The 13,347-nt window shown below is 44.6% G+C and overlaps 1 protein-coding gene across 1 annotated transcript in view; it reads left to right on the top strand.

Annotated features, from left to right (window-relative positions):
- The window catches only part of CUBN (cubilin), a 247,056-nt gene that overhangs the window by 137,351 nt on the left and 96,358 nt on the right, over positions 1–13,347 (top strand). The window contains exon 29 of the mRNA XM_077268299.1: positions 7,365–7,546. Coding sequence (XP_077124414.1) covers positions 7,365–7,546 — 182 coding nt within the window. The remainder of the gene's footprint in view (positions 1–7,364; positions 7,547–13,347) is intronic.

Raw genomic sequence — 13,347 nt, 5'->3', positions numbered from 1 at the left:
GTGCTCCCTCCCTTCCAAGCCCCGACGTGCGCCCAAACAGTGGTGTACCCCCACATTTGAGGTACCAGCATACTCAGGACAAACTGGGCAACAACTGTTGGGGTCCAATTTTTCCTGTTACCCTTGCAAAAATAAAAAATTACTTGCTAAAACATAATTTTTGAAGAAAGAACAATTATTTTTTATTTTCACGGCTCTGCGTTATAAACTTCTGTGAAGCACTTGGGGGTTGAAAGTGCTCACCACACATCTAGATAAGTTCCTTCGGGGGTCTAGTTTCCAAAATGGGGTCACTTGTGTGGTGTTTCTACTGTTTAGGCACATCAGGGGCTCTGCAAATGCAACGTGATGCCCGCAGACCATTCCATCAAAGTCTGCATTTCAAATGTCACTACTTCCCTTCCGAGCCCTGACGTGCGCCCAAACAGTGGTTTACCCCCACATATGGGGTACCAGCACACTCACAACAAACTGGGCAACAACTATTGGGGCCCAATTTCTCCTGTTACCCTTGTGAAAATAAAAAATTGCTTGCTAAAACATCTTTTTTGAGGAAAGAAAAATGATTTTTTATTTTCACGGCTCTGCGTTGTAAACTTCTGTGAAGCACTTGGGAGTTGAACGTGCTCATCACACATCTAGATAAGTTCCTTGGGGGGTCTAGTTTCCAAAATGGGGTCACTTGTGGGGTGTTTCTACTGTTTAGGCACATCAGGGGCTCTGCAAATGCAATGTGACGCCCGCAGACCATTCCATCAAAGTCTGCATTTCAAATGTCACTACTTCCCATCCGAGCCCTGACGTGTGCCTAAACAGTGGTTTACCCCCACATATGGGGTATCAGCGTACTCAGGAGAAACTGGACAACAACTTTTGGGGTCAAATTTCTCCTGTTACCCTTGCAAAAATAAAAAATTCTGGGCTAAAAAAATATTTTTGAGGAAAGGAAACACATTTATTATTTTCACGGCTCTGCGTTATAAACTTCTGTGAAGCACTTGGGGGTTCAAAGTGCTCACCACACATCTAGATAAGTTCCCTTGGGGGTCTAGTTTCCAAAATGGAGTCACTTGTGGGGAGTTCCTACTGTTTAGGCACATCAGGGGCTCTGCAAACGCAACCTGACGCCCGCAGAGCATTCCATCAAAGTCTGCATTTCAAAACGTCACTACTTCCCTTCTGAACCCCGACGTGTGCCAAAACAGTGGTTTACCCCCACATATGGGGTATCAGCGTACTCAGGAGAAACTGGACAACAACTTTTGGGGTCCAATTTCTCCTGTTACCCTTGGGAAAATAAAAAATTGTGGGCTAAAAAATCATTTTTGAGAAAAGAAAAAATATTTTTTATTTTCATGGCTCTGCGTTATAAACTTCTGTGAAGCACTTGGGGGTTCAAAGTGCTCACCACACATCTAGATTAGTTCCTTGGGAGGTCTAGTTTCCAAAATGGGGTCACTTGTGCGGGAGCTCCAATGTTTAGGCACACAGGGGCTCTCCAAACGCGACATGGTGTCCGCTAATGATTGGAGCTAATTTTCCATTCAAAAAGCCAAATGGCATGCCTTCACTTCCGAGCCCTGCCGTGTGCCCCAACAGTGGTATACCCCCACATATGGGGTATCATCGTACTCAGGACAAACTGGACAACAACATTTGGGGTCCAATTTCTCCTATTACCCTTGGGAAAATAAAAAATTCTGGGCTAAAAACCATTTTTGAGGAAAGAAAAATTATTTTTTATTTTCACGGCTCTGCGTTATAAACTTCTGTGAAGCACCTGGGGGTTATAAGTGCTCACTATGCATCTAGATAAGTTCCTTGGGGGGTCTAGTTTCCAAAATGGGGTTACTTGTAGGGGAGCTCCAATGTTTAGGCACACAGGGGCTCTCCAAACGCGACATGGTGTCCGCTAAAGATTGGAGCTAATTTTCCATTCAAAAAGTCAAATGGCACGCCTCCCCTTCCGAGCCTTGCCGTGCACCCAAACAGTGGTTTACCCCCACATATGAGGTATCGGCGTACTCAGGAGAAATTGCCCAACAAATTTTAGGATCCATTTTATCCTGTTGCCCATGTGAAAATGAAAAAATTGAGGCTAAACGAAATTGTGTGTGAAAAAAAAGTACTTTTTCATTTTTACGGATCAATTTGTGAAGCACCTGAGGGTTTAAAGTGCTTACTATGCTTCTAGATAAGTTCCTTGGGGGGTCTAGTTTCCAAAATGGGGTCACTTGTGGGGAGCTCCAATGTTTAGGCACACAGGGGCTCTCCAAACGTGACATGGTGTCCGCTAGCGATGGAGATAATTTTTCATTCAAAAAGTCAAATGGCGCTCCTTCCCTTCCGAGCCTTACCATGTGCCCAAACAGTGGTTTACCCCCACATGTGAGGTATCGGTGTACTCAGGAGAAATTGTCCAACAAATTTTAGGATCCATTTTACCCTGTTGCCCATGTGAAAATGAAAAAATTGAGGCTAAAATAATTGTTTTGTGAAAAAAAAGTACTGTTTCATTTTTACGGATCAATTTGTGAAGCACCTGGGGGTTTAAAGTGCTCACTATGCTTCTAGATAAGTTCCTTGGGGGGTCTAGTTTCCAAAATGGGGTCACTTGTGGGGGAGCTCCAATGTTTAGGCACACGGGGGCTCTCCAAACGCGACATGGTGTCCGCTAAAGATTGGAGCCAATTTTTCATTGAAAAAGTCAAATGGCACTCCTTCCCTTCCGAGCCCTGCCGTGCGCCCAAACAGTGGTTTACCCCCACATATGAGGTATCAGCGTACTCAGGACAAATTGGACAACAACGTTCATGGTCCAGTTTCTCCTTTTACCCTTGGGAAAATAAAAAAAATTTCGCTAAAATATCATTTTTGTGACTAAAAAGTTAAATGTTCATTTTTTACTTCCATGTTGCTTCTGCTGCTGTGAAACACCTGAAGGGTTAATAAACTTCTTGAATGTGGTTTTGAGCACCTTGAGGGGTGCAGTTTTTAGAATGGTGTCACTTTTGGGTATTTTCAGCCATATAGAACCCTGAAACTGACTTCAAATGTGAGGTGGTCCCTAAAAAAAATGGTTTTGTAAATTTTGTTGTAAAAATGAGAAATCACTGGTCAAATTTTAACCCTTATAACTTCCTAGCAAAAAAAAAATTGTTTACAAAATTGTGCTGATGTAAAGTAGACATGTGGGAAATGTTATTTATTAACTATTTTGTGTCACATAACTCTCTGGTTTAACCGAATAAAAATTCAAAATGTGAAAATTGCGAAATTTTCTAAATTTTTGCCAAATTTCCGTTTTTTTCACAAATAAACTCAGAAATTATCGACCTAAATTTACCACTAACATGAAGCCCAATATGTCACAAAAAAACAATCTCAGAATCGCTAGGATCCGTTGAAGCGTTCCTGAGTTATTACCTCATAAAGGGACACTGGTCAGAATTTCAAAAAACGGCAAGGTCATTAAGGCCAAAATAGGCTGGGTCATGAAGGGGTTAAAGAGATCCGGTCAGTACATATTACATGTGGAAGAAGTCGCATGGCTGTATAGGGTCTTGCCCCAATATAAAAATTATCATTTTTTGTAGAGATCTGATGTGACAAGCATGAGAAATCTAGTGTAGAAGCCATATGCAAATTAGGATGTGGTTGTGTCAGTGCACTTGGCCTGCTTCATCCAAGTGCACTGACACCCCCAATGCACTTCCTGCCTGATTTCCATATGTCTTCTTCACTAGATTTCTCATGGCTGGCACATCATATTTATACAAAAAATATATTGTTTTTATTGAGAGACAAATGCCTATCCAACAATACCTTTACTTAAATATGTAAAGATTTCGTTTAATAAAGAATATTCCAGAACTAAAAACCTTCACTAAAATCATTTTTTTTTTTAAATAACGTAACTGCATTTTTTGATGGTGATACTCTTGATGTCTTTAGAAGGGTGTTGTTCTGATTTGGTTGCGACACTATTAGTGAGTATTCCGATTGCTCACTGGAAGGCGGCGGGGATGAGATGAGATCACACAGCAGTCAGATGATGAAGCATGGCTTTGCTCATGATAGAATTTCCACTAATTTAGCCGAGAAGTAACAGTTCCTACGTGGCAAACCTGCTATATTCTACACAGTGGACTCTAACCTCAGCAGCTTCAGTATGTTGAAAGTTTTGCAAATGCTGGAGAGCCATTGGTAAGAGACCAGTGATATGCAGAAGTAAAGGTGAATGACAAGTACTAAGGAATAAACCCCTTACATAGTTTTCCCATCTTTAGAGATGGATATTGTAGGATAGCGCCCCTAAAAGCAAGGACTTTTGCAATTTACTGTTTTCAGCCATTTTAAAGATATTAACTCTTTTCTTTTGTTTACAGTTTGTTGCCTTGGAGACCGACCATCACTACTATATTGCCCTGCTTCAAAACGGTGCTTACAAGCGCAATAGAAAAGAGCTTGTAAGCACTCCGCATGTATGGCCACCACTGCAAGACAGCAGCAGTGGTCGGTCACCTACAGAAGGATATTAAACAAAAGAAATATGTTGATATCTCAAGAATAGAGAAAAATTTTAATGAAAAGCAAATTACAAAAGTGCTTGTACAAGCACTATCCAACAATATCCATCTGTAAAGATGGGAATTACCTTGTCATGGGTTATTCCCTAGATAATAGTCCTCTTCCTGGGATAGGGGATAACTTACTAATTGCTGGGGATCCAACAACTGGGACACCCAATGATTCTGGAAATGGGGCTCTAAAATCGAGGATTCTGCAGTGATCCATCTTGAAGGGAGCCGAGATGTGCATGCTCAACCTCCACTCCATTCCAGAACAAGTACAGTGCGTAGCAGTTAATGGAAAAGTCCTAAGTAGAGATAAGCTTTGGGTTGGTTCCGGACAGTTAGTGTCCGATGCTACACACTGGACATTGACTTCTCCCGGCAGTCCGTTGCAATGTTCGGTGTTTCGGTGGCAGTCCAAGAGAGAGATAGAGGGTAGAGGGAGGGATTTTTTTCCAGCCCAAAAGTTTGGGTCCCCATTTTTTTTAATGGAGTTTGCTTTCTGGTTCAAGTTCTGATATCTGAAGCGAACTTTTGAATATAGTTGGGGTCGTGTACCAGAACTCGAACTTCAACGAGTCTGCTCATCTCTAGCCCTAAGTGGTCTGATAGGGTAGTGCCTCCCTGTCTGGTGCAAGAGATAGTCTTGTATCGATGCAACAGAGTTTGTCCCATCTGTCCAGTGACTTCTAGGTCCCTTTCCAGGGCTGGCCACCATCTCAGACCCACTGAGGACTGCAAGTGAAAAACTTACCTCTCCCACCTAGAAATATTCATAGCCGTGACTGCTACATATGCCCTGCCTGGCCGTCTGACAGATTCTGGTCCCCCACAAATCCGAGATGCCCACTCCTGCGGCCATATAAGTGCACACCTACTACCACTCACAAGCTGGCCGCTAATCTTGGATGAACACGATGGGTGGACGTTAATGCTTGACCCCCACTATGCCCAATGCAGTTGCGTCCTAAAAGTAGTTCCAGCCCAGGACCTTATGCTATGTGATACAAGAATATTTTTCCTAATGTACAATATAGCATAAAAAGTGCAACACATAGTAAACCATACAGTACAATAAAAAAACAGCAAAATAGTATCCAAATCCCATAATATCCAAAACTATAAGGGATGCAAAAGTGGCACTCACTCCCAGGACCTGATGCCTAAAAGAACTCAAAGTCCCTTAATCCAAATTAGAAGATACCGGGAGTTTACATGGAAGGTTACAGATTTTACATTAGCTTTATGTTACCTTTAGCTTTTACAGACAATTATAACTAAAACCTCAAAGACAAGTACAAAGAACATGCAAATTTCATCTACAATTATAAACGGTAAATGATTTATGCACATTAGACGTATTATTATGTATCCGGTGTGTAGACCTAGACAGTGATGTAACGTGGACTGTATCCGTATAACTGCAGCACGTGGCACACAATGTTCTGCTATTACACTGACACTTGATAAACCACGAGATAAGCATGTGACGGTCTCCTGACATCTGAATAATATTTATGAAACTGCTGATATCATTTTATTCTAGGTTTTCTCCTATTACGATTTTATTCTTCTACAGTTTTTCTATAAAATTCTTCCCAAATCCAAATAGAGAACACATCACTGAAAAAGAGGGCTGTACTTAGGTTCTGTGCACACAACGTCTTTTACAGGCGGATTCTGCCAGGAATTCGCCTGAAAAAGCGCCGTAAATTGCTAAACTCATTCTTCAGAAGCTGTTCGCACTCTATACTTCAGAGCATAGAGTAAAAGACGCCGTTGGCGGAGCCGCCTCAACAACAATGGCAAAAGCGCCGGCAAAGCAGCTTCAGGAAAATGACCGCCAGAGTTTTCCTGTAGTGATTCTTCCTGGGAAAACTCAACAGCCGCGCCAGTGTCTTTAATTCTTAGGCGGGTTTCACACATCCGTGTTTCGCAGTCCGCATGCATCGGCTGTAGGTTTTCTGACTTGAACTCAGCAGCCTCGTATATTTGCTTAGGAGACTTTCAATTTTGGATCAGGAGACCCGTAACCAGTCTGTGCATATCCAGATCACGAAAGACGTGGACAACCGCTTTAAAGGGCATGTGTCAGACCAAACCTGCAGTATAAAATAAGCACATAGTCATGCGGCTGAAGTATCCCCAATAAAAATAGCATTTAGTGATCTAGTAGCTTCCTTCATTCTGCGGAAACTGTTATAATTAAATATGCTAATTAGGGTGCTCCCTTGATGTGGCGAAGAGGCTCTGTGCTCTGCTTCGCCCACTGGTTTCGCATGTCTCCCCCTCCCTCTCTGGTGATTGACAGCACTTGCTTGCCTGAGCTTTCTCTACAGACAGTGCTCACTCCAGGCAGGCCAGTGCTGACAATCACCTGTGAGGGAGATGGGGACATGCGAAACCAGTGGGCGAAACAGTGCACTGGGCCTCTTGGCCACATGTCTGACATGTCAAAATTGACTAATAACATAAGAAATATTAAACAAAAGCCAGAACAAAAAAAGTTTGTAAAAAATGGGTAAAATCGTTCAAAATTCTGCAAAAAAGGATATAAAATACTAACAGATGTAATTACATCCAAAGAAAAAGTCTTATGTGTTCATAGATAAACTTTTTCTTTGGATGTATTTTCAGCCTTCACCATTTTTTTTTTTTTTTTGGAGAAGCAGCACCCATATTTCCCCTTTTTATTCTTAGTCTGACTTATCCTTTGAAAGAGGAATATGTCTTCATTGTGATAAATTATATCTTTTATTACCTGACTGTGTCCCTGAATGATTCTCACAGGATGTGGCGCAGATCTGTCCGGTCCCAATGGAACCTTTACCAGTCCTGACTATCCTAGGAAGTATCCAAATAACCGTGAATGTATCTGGCATATAACCACGTCCCCTGGAAGCAGCATTCAAATCAGCATTGTGGATTTCGATATAGAATACCATACAACATGTAACTATGATGTGCTGGAGGTAAGGTCTCGCTAATGAAGCTGTATGTGATAGTCCTGTATTAATAGAATATATTTGTCACGCTGGGTGAGGGAGATGCAGGGTGCACCACAACGGGAGAGGGAGGGGAAGCCCAAACACTAGGGGAGGGGGGAGAGGAGACCCCTAGGCATATTTAACAACACTCTCTCTGCCCTAAACATCCCTAAATAGGTTTTGCATCTATCGCCGAGCAGGAACCTAATCCCTGCCTGACCCTAACGATAGGCCGTGAGGTAGGCACTAGTTTGCCCCCACTACAACTAAAGACAGAGAGGGTGAACAAACGAGGAGATACAATTAGCTTGAGAAGACCACTGAGATACACGCCAGCAATCCTCCAAGAGTTCTCCAAGAAGACACTAGCCGACTGCTAGTACTTCCAACCAGACAGACGGAAATTGAGCTAACACAGCACCTTGCTGAAGAGACTGAAGGTATTTAAATCTTCAGCAAGGATGTTCTCCTAGAGGGAGAAGGATATCACTCCATAAGAGAGATGCAAAAATCAAGAAGGTGGTTGTAGAGCTAATCGCAATGACCTTCTACAGCCGGATCTAGGACGACTGTCTGTCACACCTGACACACCCGTGACAATATTCTCATGTGATTGATCAGTAATCTTTCCTCTGGTAATACCTAAGTGTAGCTCCAAAAAATCGTCACTAGATGAGTTTTTACAATATGTCACTTATGTGAATAACCACTCTTGAAGTTGGCCACAGTGACTACAAAGATGGTTTCTTGGTTCGGAGGACCTGTCTTGTCCTTTATTACACAGGAGAAAAGTAATCTATCTCACCCTCATCAGATGTCCTTGTAGTTCGGAGAACAGGAGACATCTTTGCCTGAAGATAATAATATCAGTGCAGAAAATGAATACTCCGGCTTCACATCTACTGGTTTCAAGTGCATTGCACCATTAGTCACGACCAAGGGTGGGATGCACTCGGAACCCATAGATAACCTAGCTCTGCTATTCATGATGTTTTAACCATTTATCTGACTTTTTAATGAATATCTTGGACTTTGCATTTATCCACAAATCAAGTTGGAGAAGCTGGAGTATCCATTTTCTGCCTGAAGATTACACAGATAAACCATGAGCCAGGCTCCCTTGCCCCTCTGTTGGCAATGTAGGGAATTTGTAAACCCTTGGCTTACCCTGTTATCACAGCTGATCGCTGAGGTTGGAGACTTTGTGACCAGCTCATTAATCGACAAACCCTTCCAACAAGTGCAAGTGTGGCGCCCCAGGGGCCTGGTAATCACAGTGGCATTGCTTTCCTCTCAGGAAGAGTGATGCTACGTTTGGAGGCAAGGAAGGATAACTGCATCCAGGTACCACAAGCATGCAACATATTCACCCTCCAGGCCACCAGGGGGAGCTTTTGATCCTATTTACTAGGTGACTCCCCATATATATATATAACTGGTAGTCTGTAGGAAAAGTTAGTTAGTTCCAGACATCCGTCTGAGGAGGACAGAGGGTCCACGGAGCTGTGCATGCCCTAAGAGCTGCAGCTCCCAGAAGGAAACATTTCAGAAAGCAAAATACGTTGCAGTGAGTGTGCAGGAAAGCAAAGCACAGGAGAGGATACCAGAAGGGGACCAGCCCCGAGCAGGCTGCCTCCTTCTGAGGCGCGGATAACCGGTAGCCGGAACACCGAGGTAGTAAGGACCTCTGCGCCTTACTTCAGAGACCGGCAGGACAGCTAATTGCATGTTACCTGTCTGCACATACACCCAGGAGGCACGGTGGCACCCCTCAGAGGCTGGGGACTGCTAGAGTCCCTATAAACCACCTCAAGCCACCAGTCATACGGGTTTTGTCCAATCCAACTACGGGGGACAGAGAGAGAAACACCACATCTGTGAGGACCTTATGAGAAGCTTATGCAGTAAGGGACTACACCACTACAGCGCAAGGGAAGGCTATTGATTTCCACCTGGACAAAGGGGACTCTGGACTTGCCTCCAAACCGTCCGGACTCTACCTGCCCTGTGATCTGGTGCCCTGGACTGTGGCTGCTGAAACCAACAGTAAACAAGGTAAAGAGACTGCAACCTTGTGTCCTCATTCTTCACTGCACCTCTCACCATTCACCATCTACACACTGGGAAGCCCTAGGGATATACTTCACCTGTGGGAAGGTATACCATCTAGCTGCCATAACATCACCCCAGAGGATCCCTTAAAGCAGCGTTGGTCACCCTGACCGAATGCCACAGGTGCCGTCACAAACACAAACTTTATTCCCTTTAAAGACCTTTCTCCTTTATACGGACGTCCCAGGGCCACGGACCGGGTCAGCCACCGTGACATCCCCCTGTGAACTGCAGGATCCGGTACCAAGTAACCCCCTTGCCCTGACGGGGCGCTCCACAAACTATATAACCCCTTTAATTCAGCAGCAGAATAAAGATGTGTCCTTCCTTACGTGTCCGCTTGGATTGACATATTCCAAGATGTTGCAAGATAACCGGACGATACTCTGTCGGGAGATGTTTAAGTTATATGTGGCTTTAGGGTTTTGCTTTCATGATCCCATAATGTGTATTGAGAGACGTGCACGGAAAGGTAAGGGTGAACAAAAATCTGTATAAAGCCCCCCATACACACTAATGATCCTCCCGCTGACAACTATCCATCCCGACTCATCCATATACAGTATTGCACGGCCAAACGCTCCCGTCTTCTCTATGAGAGTGCCGCTATCAGATTCCTCTGTCGGCCGCTTAAACAAAAGGATCCGCCACTGAAAATCCAATAGGTCAGATCCTTCTCTCCCCCCGATTAGACTATCGGCCTCGTCACCTGATATTGGCCAACTTTAATCTAGTGTGTATGGTGGGTGGGGGGGTCTTTACTAATCTTACTGCATTTGTCTGGATGATGGACCCTGTAGGAGGGGTAACTTAAGTAATAATACAGCCATCAGCTGCTTTATTCTGACATATCTGCAGAGAAGGTCCCCCTGAATTGTAAAGGGTCAAATCCTTTGCCGGTTGCTATTATCCAGCAGCGGAGGCCGTCCTGAGCTGATATAATACTGCGCTGCGCTCCATAAATCGCGCCTCCATTGCTCAGAACTTTGGAATGCTGACCGAAATCCATCAGTAAATGGAGCTAACAAGGCAGAAGAAAATGCTGCAAACAGCTTAAACCATCAGCCCCACTGACTATACAGCGAGGTCCAGCCGAAAACACAAACTCTGCATGCAGCGCACACCGCCCCCTCTGTGTGCACGGACATCCAGCCTACTCTTTTTAGGGGGCTTTGCTTCATTAGCTTATTTTTATTTTTCATGCAAAAGTTAAGAACTTTTGCTATAAAAGGATGTGTATGTTATAGAATCCATGCCGCCCCCGATCCATTGGCAGCATGTATCACAGACAGGCTCTATGATTCACCACCGTACGCTGCGGCGTTTCAGAGAAAAACATACATTAAAAGCCGCACAGGAGACAAGTCAGATAGGCGGGTCCCCAATGGCTTCACCCCACCCGCTTCCCTGAAGTGACTGGTCTCTCCCTTTACATGCATGCGGGGAGAGACCTGTCACTCAAGTGGAATGGGTGGGGAGAAGCTGGCAGGAACCCGCCTCTCTGACTAGTCTCCTGTGCGGCTTTTCTGAAACGCTGCTGCGATTCACAAACATACCGGATTGCATTCTTACAGGGTCTGCTTTGGGCAGACTCACCGCCCTCAACTGTATTTTCATGACACCAAAAAAGGAGAAACATAGGAGTCTATTGTAAAAAAAACTTGTAACAAATCTTTATTAACACAATCAGACTTATATTGACAAAGTTTAAAAGATGTGATAAAAAGGACACCAATACCAGCAGCCCTCAGTACAATATTAAATACCAGTCCCAAAGGACGCAATCAGAATATGTAGTAGGTAACCTAGAGAGAGGACAGTGATAATTATGGCCCAGTGGTTAATGCACCATTATATTTGGAAATCCATCTCCCATGCTGCCACCTGGGTACAAGTAATCAATAGCATCACTATATTTTCAATTGAATGGGGGATACTCTTAACCGTACTGAGGCACACCTCTGGACGCACCCCGACGCGCGTTTCGCCGCTCCACAGCCTTGCTTTCCAGCAGGTTGTGATTGATGAGGGAGTGACCTAAGCCCCACCTATCATGACAATATGGAGGTTCCAGCGCTGGTTTTAGTTGCATTTGTTGTAGATTTCAGCTTTCTGCACAATCATCAGCTTGGGGTACACAACGCTGATATAAAGGAAAGAGGTCAGAGTACAGTATAGTTGCCTTAAACTGTCCCTCCAGCTTAGCTGCAGCTATTGCTATAGGCACATACCATCTCCTATACTGTTCTTTTCCGGCCACTTGCTGTGCAGAGCTGCATTATGGTCCTATGTAAGTCAATGGAGCTGCCTGCAGTTTTCTGAATGGCAAACGCTATGCTCCTTTCATTCTCAGGATCAATAGGGGGTAACACCGGGGACAAAGAGATATCACGTCTTAGTGATGATCGGAGGATATCCCAGCTGTGGGACCCCCAGCAATCATACTTTTATTGTGTATCCTGGGGATAGGTGATAAATAAAAATGAGTGAATCCTCCAAAATTCATTTCAGGCAGATTCACTTGAATCTGGATTTAGATTCAATTCCATCAGAAAAAATGTGTTTTGAATTAAATTTGTCACCAGACCCCAATTCATAATAAACAATGGACTGGGAAGGGGTAAAGAAAATGTATACATAGATTATATATCCTTGTCTTAGGGCCCTCCTCACCTGTCCTACGGCCACTGCTCACCAATCCAAGGGCCACTCCTCATAGGTTCAAAGGGCTGCTCCTCACCTGTCCTATGGATGCTCCTCAGCTGTTGTAGGTCCACTCCTCTTCTGTCCTATGGATGTTCCTCAGCTGTCCTATAGATGCCCCTCTCCTGTCCTAGGGCCACTCCTCTTCTGTCCTATGGATGTTCCTCAGCTGTCCTATAGATGCCCCTCTCCTGTCCTAGGGCCACTCCTCTTCTGTCCCATGGTTGTTCCTCAGCTGTCCTATGGAGGCCCCTCTCCTGTCCTAGGGCCACTCCTCTTCTGTCCCATGGTTGTTCCTCAGCTGTCCTATAGATGCTCCTCTCCTGTCCTAGGGCCACTCTTCTCCTGTCCTATGGATGTTCCTCAGCTGTCCTAGGGCCGCTCCCCATCTGTCCTAGGGCCACTTCCCATCTGTCCTAGCGCCATTCCTCACCTTTCCTATGGACGCTCCTCACCTGTCCTAGAACCATTCCTCACCTGTCCTATGGATGCTCTTCAGCTGTCCTAGAGCTCCTCACCTGTCCTAGGAGTTCTCCCCACCTGTCCTAGGAGTTCTCGTCACCTGTCCTTGGGCCGCTCCCCACCTGTCCTAAGGTCGCAGCTCACCTATCCTATGACTGCTCCTCACCTGTCGTAGGTTCGATCCTCACCTGTCCTTGAGCCGCTCCTCACCTGACTAACCGCAGCAGCTCCCCAACTGCTCCTCCACTTGTTTCGGATTAGTCTTCACTCCAATTCAATTAGGCCTTAAATAATTTTAGGTGGGGCGTGAGGTACATCATGGACGTATATGACATGTATTGCACTCCACATGACCATGTGAGACCTGGGCAATACTGGAAAATCTGGATCAAAGAGAAGGCCGACCCGAAGCGAGTGAAGGAGCAGGCCGGGAGCGGAAGTTTTTTTTTAACTACTTCCAGCAAATTGGCATTCCAATCTGATGAATCTGCAATTTGGGGGATTTTTTT

Source organism: Ranitomeya variabilis, chromosome 6, assembly GCF_051348905.1.
Source record: "Ranitomeya variabilis isolate aRanVar5 chromosome 6, aRanVar5.hap1, whole genome shotgun sequence".
In the NCBI taxonomy this organism is placed as follows: Eukaryota; Metazoa; Chordata; class Amphibia; order Anura; family Dendrobatidae; genus Ranitomeya; species Ranitomeya variabilis.
Note: the sequence above shows the minus strand (reverse complement) of the source record. Positions and strands in the feature narration are given on the sequence as shown.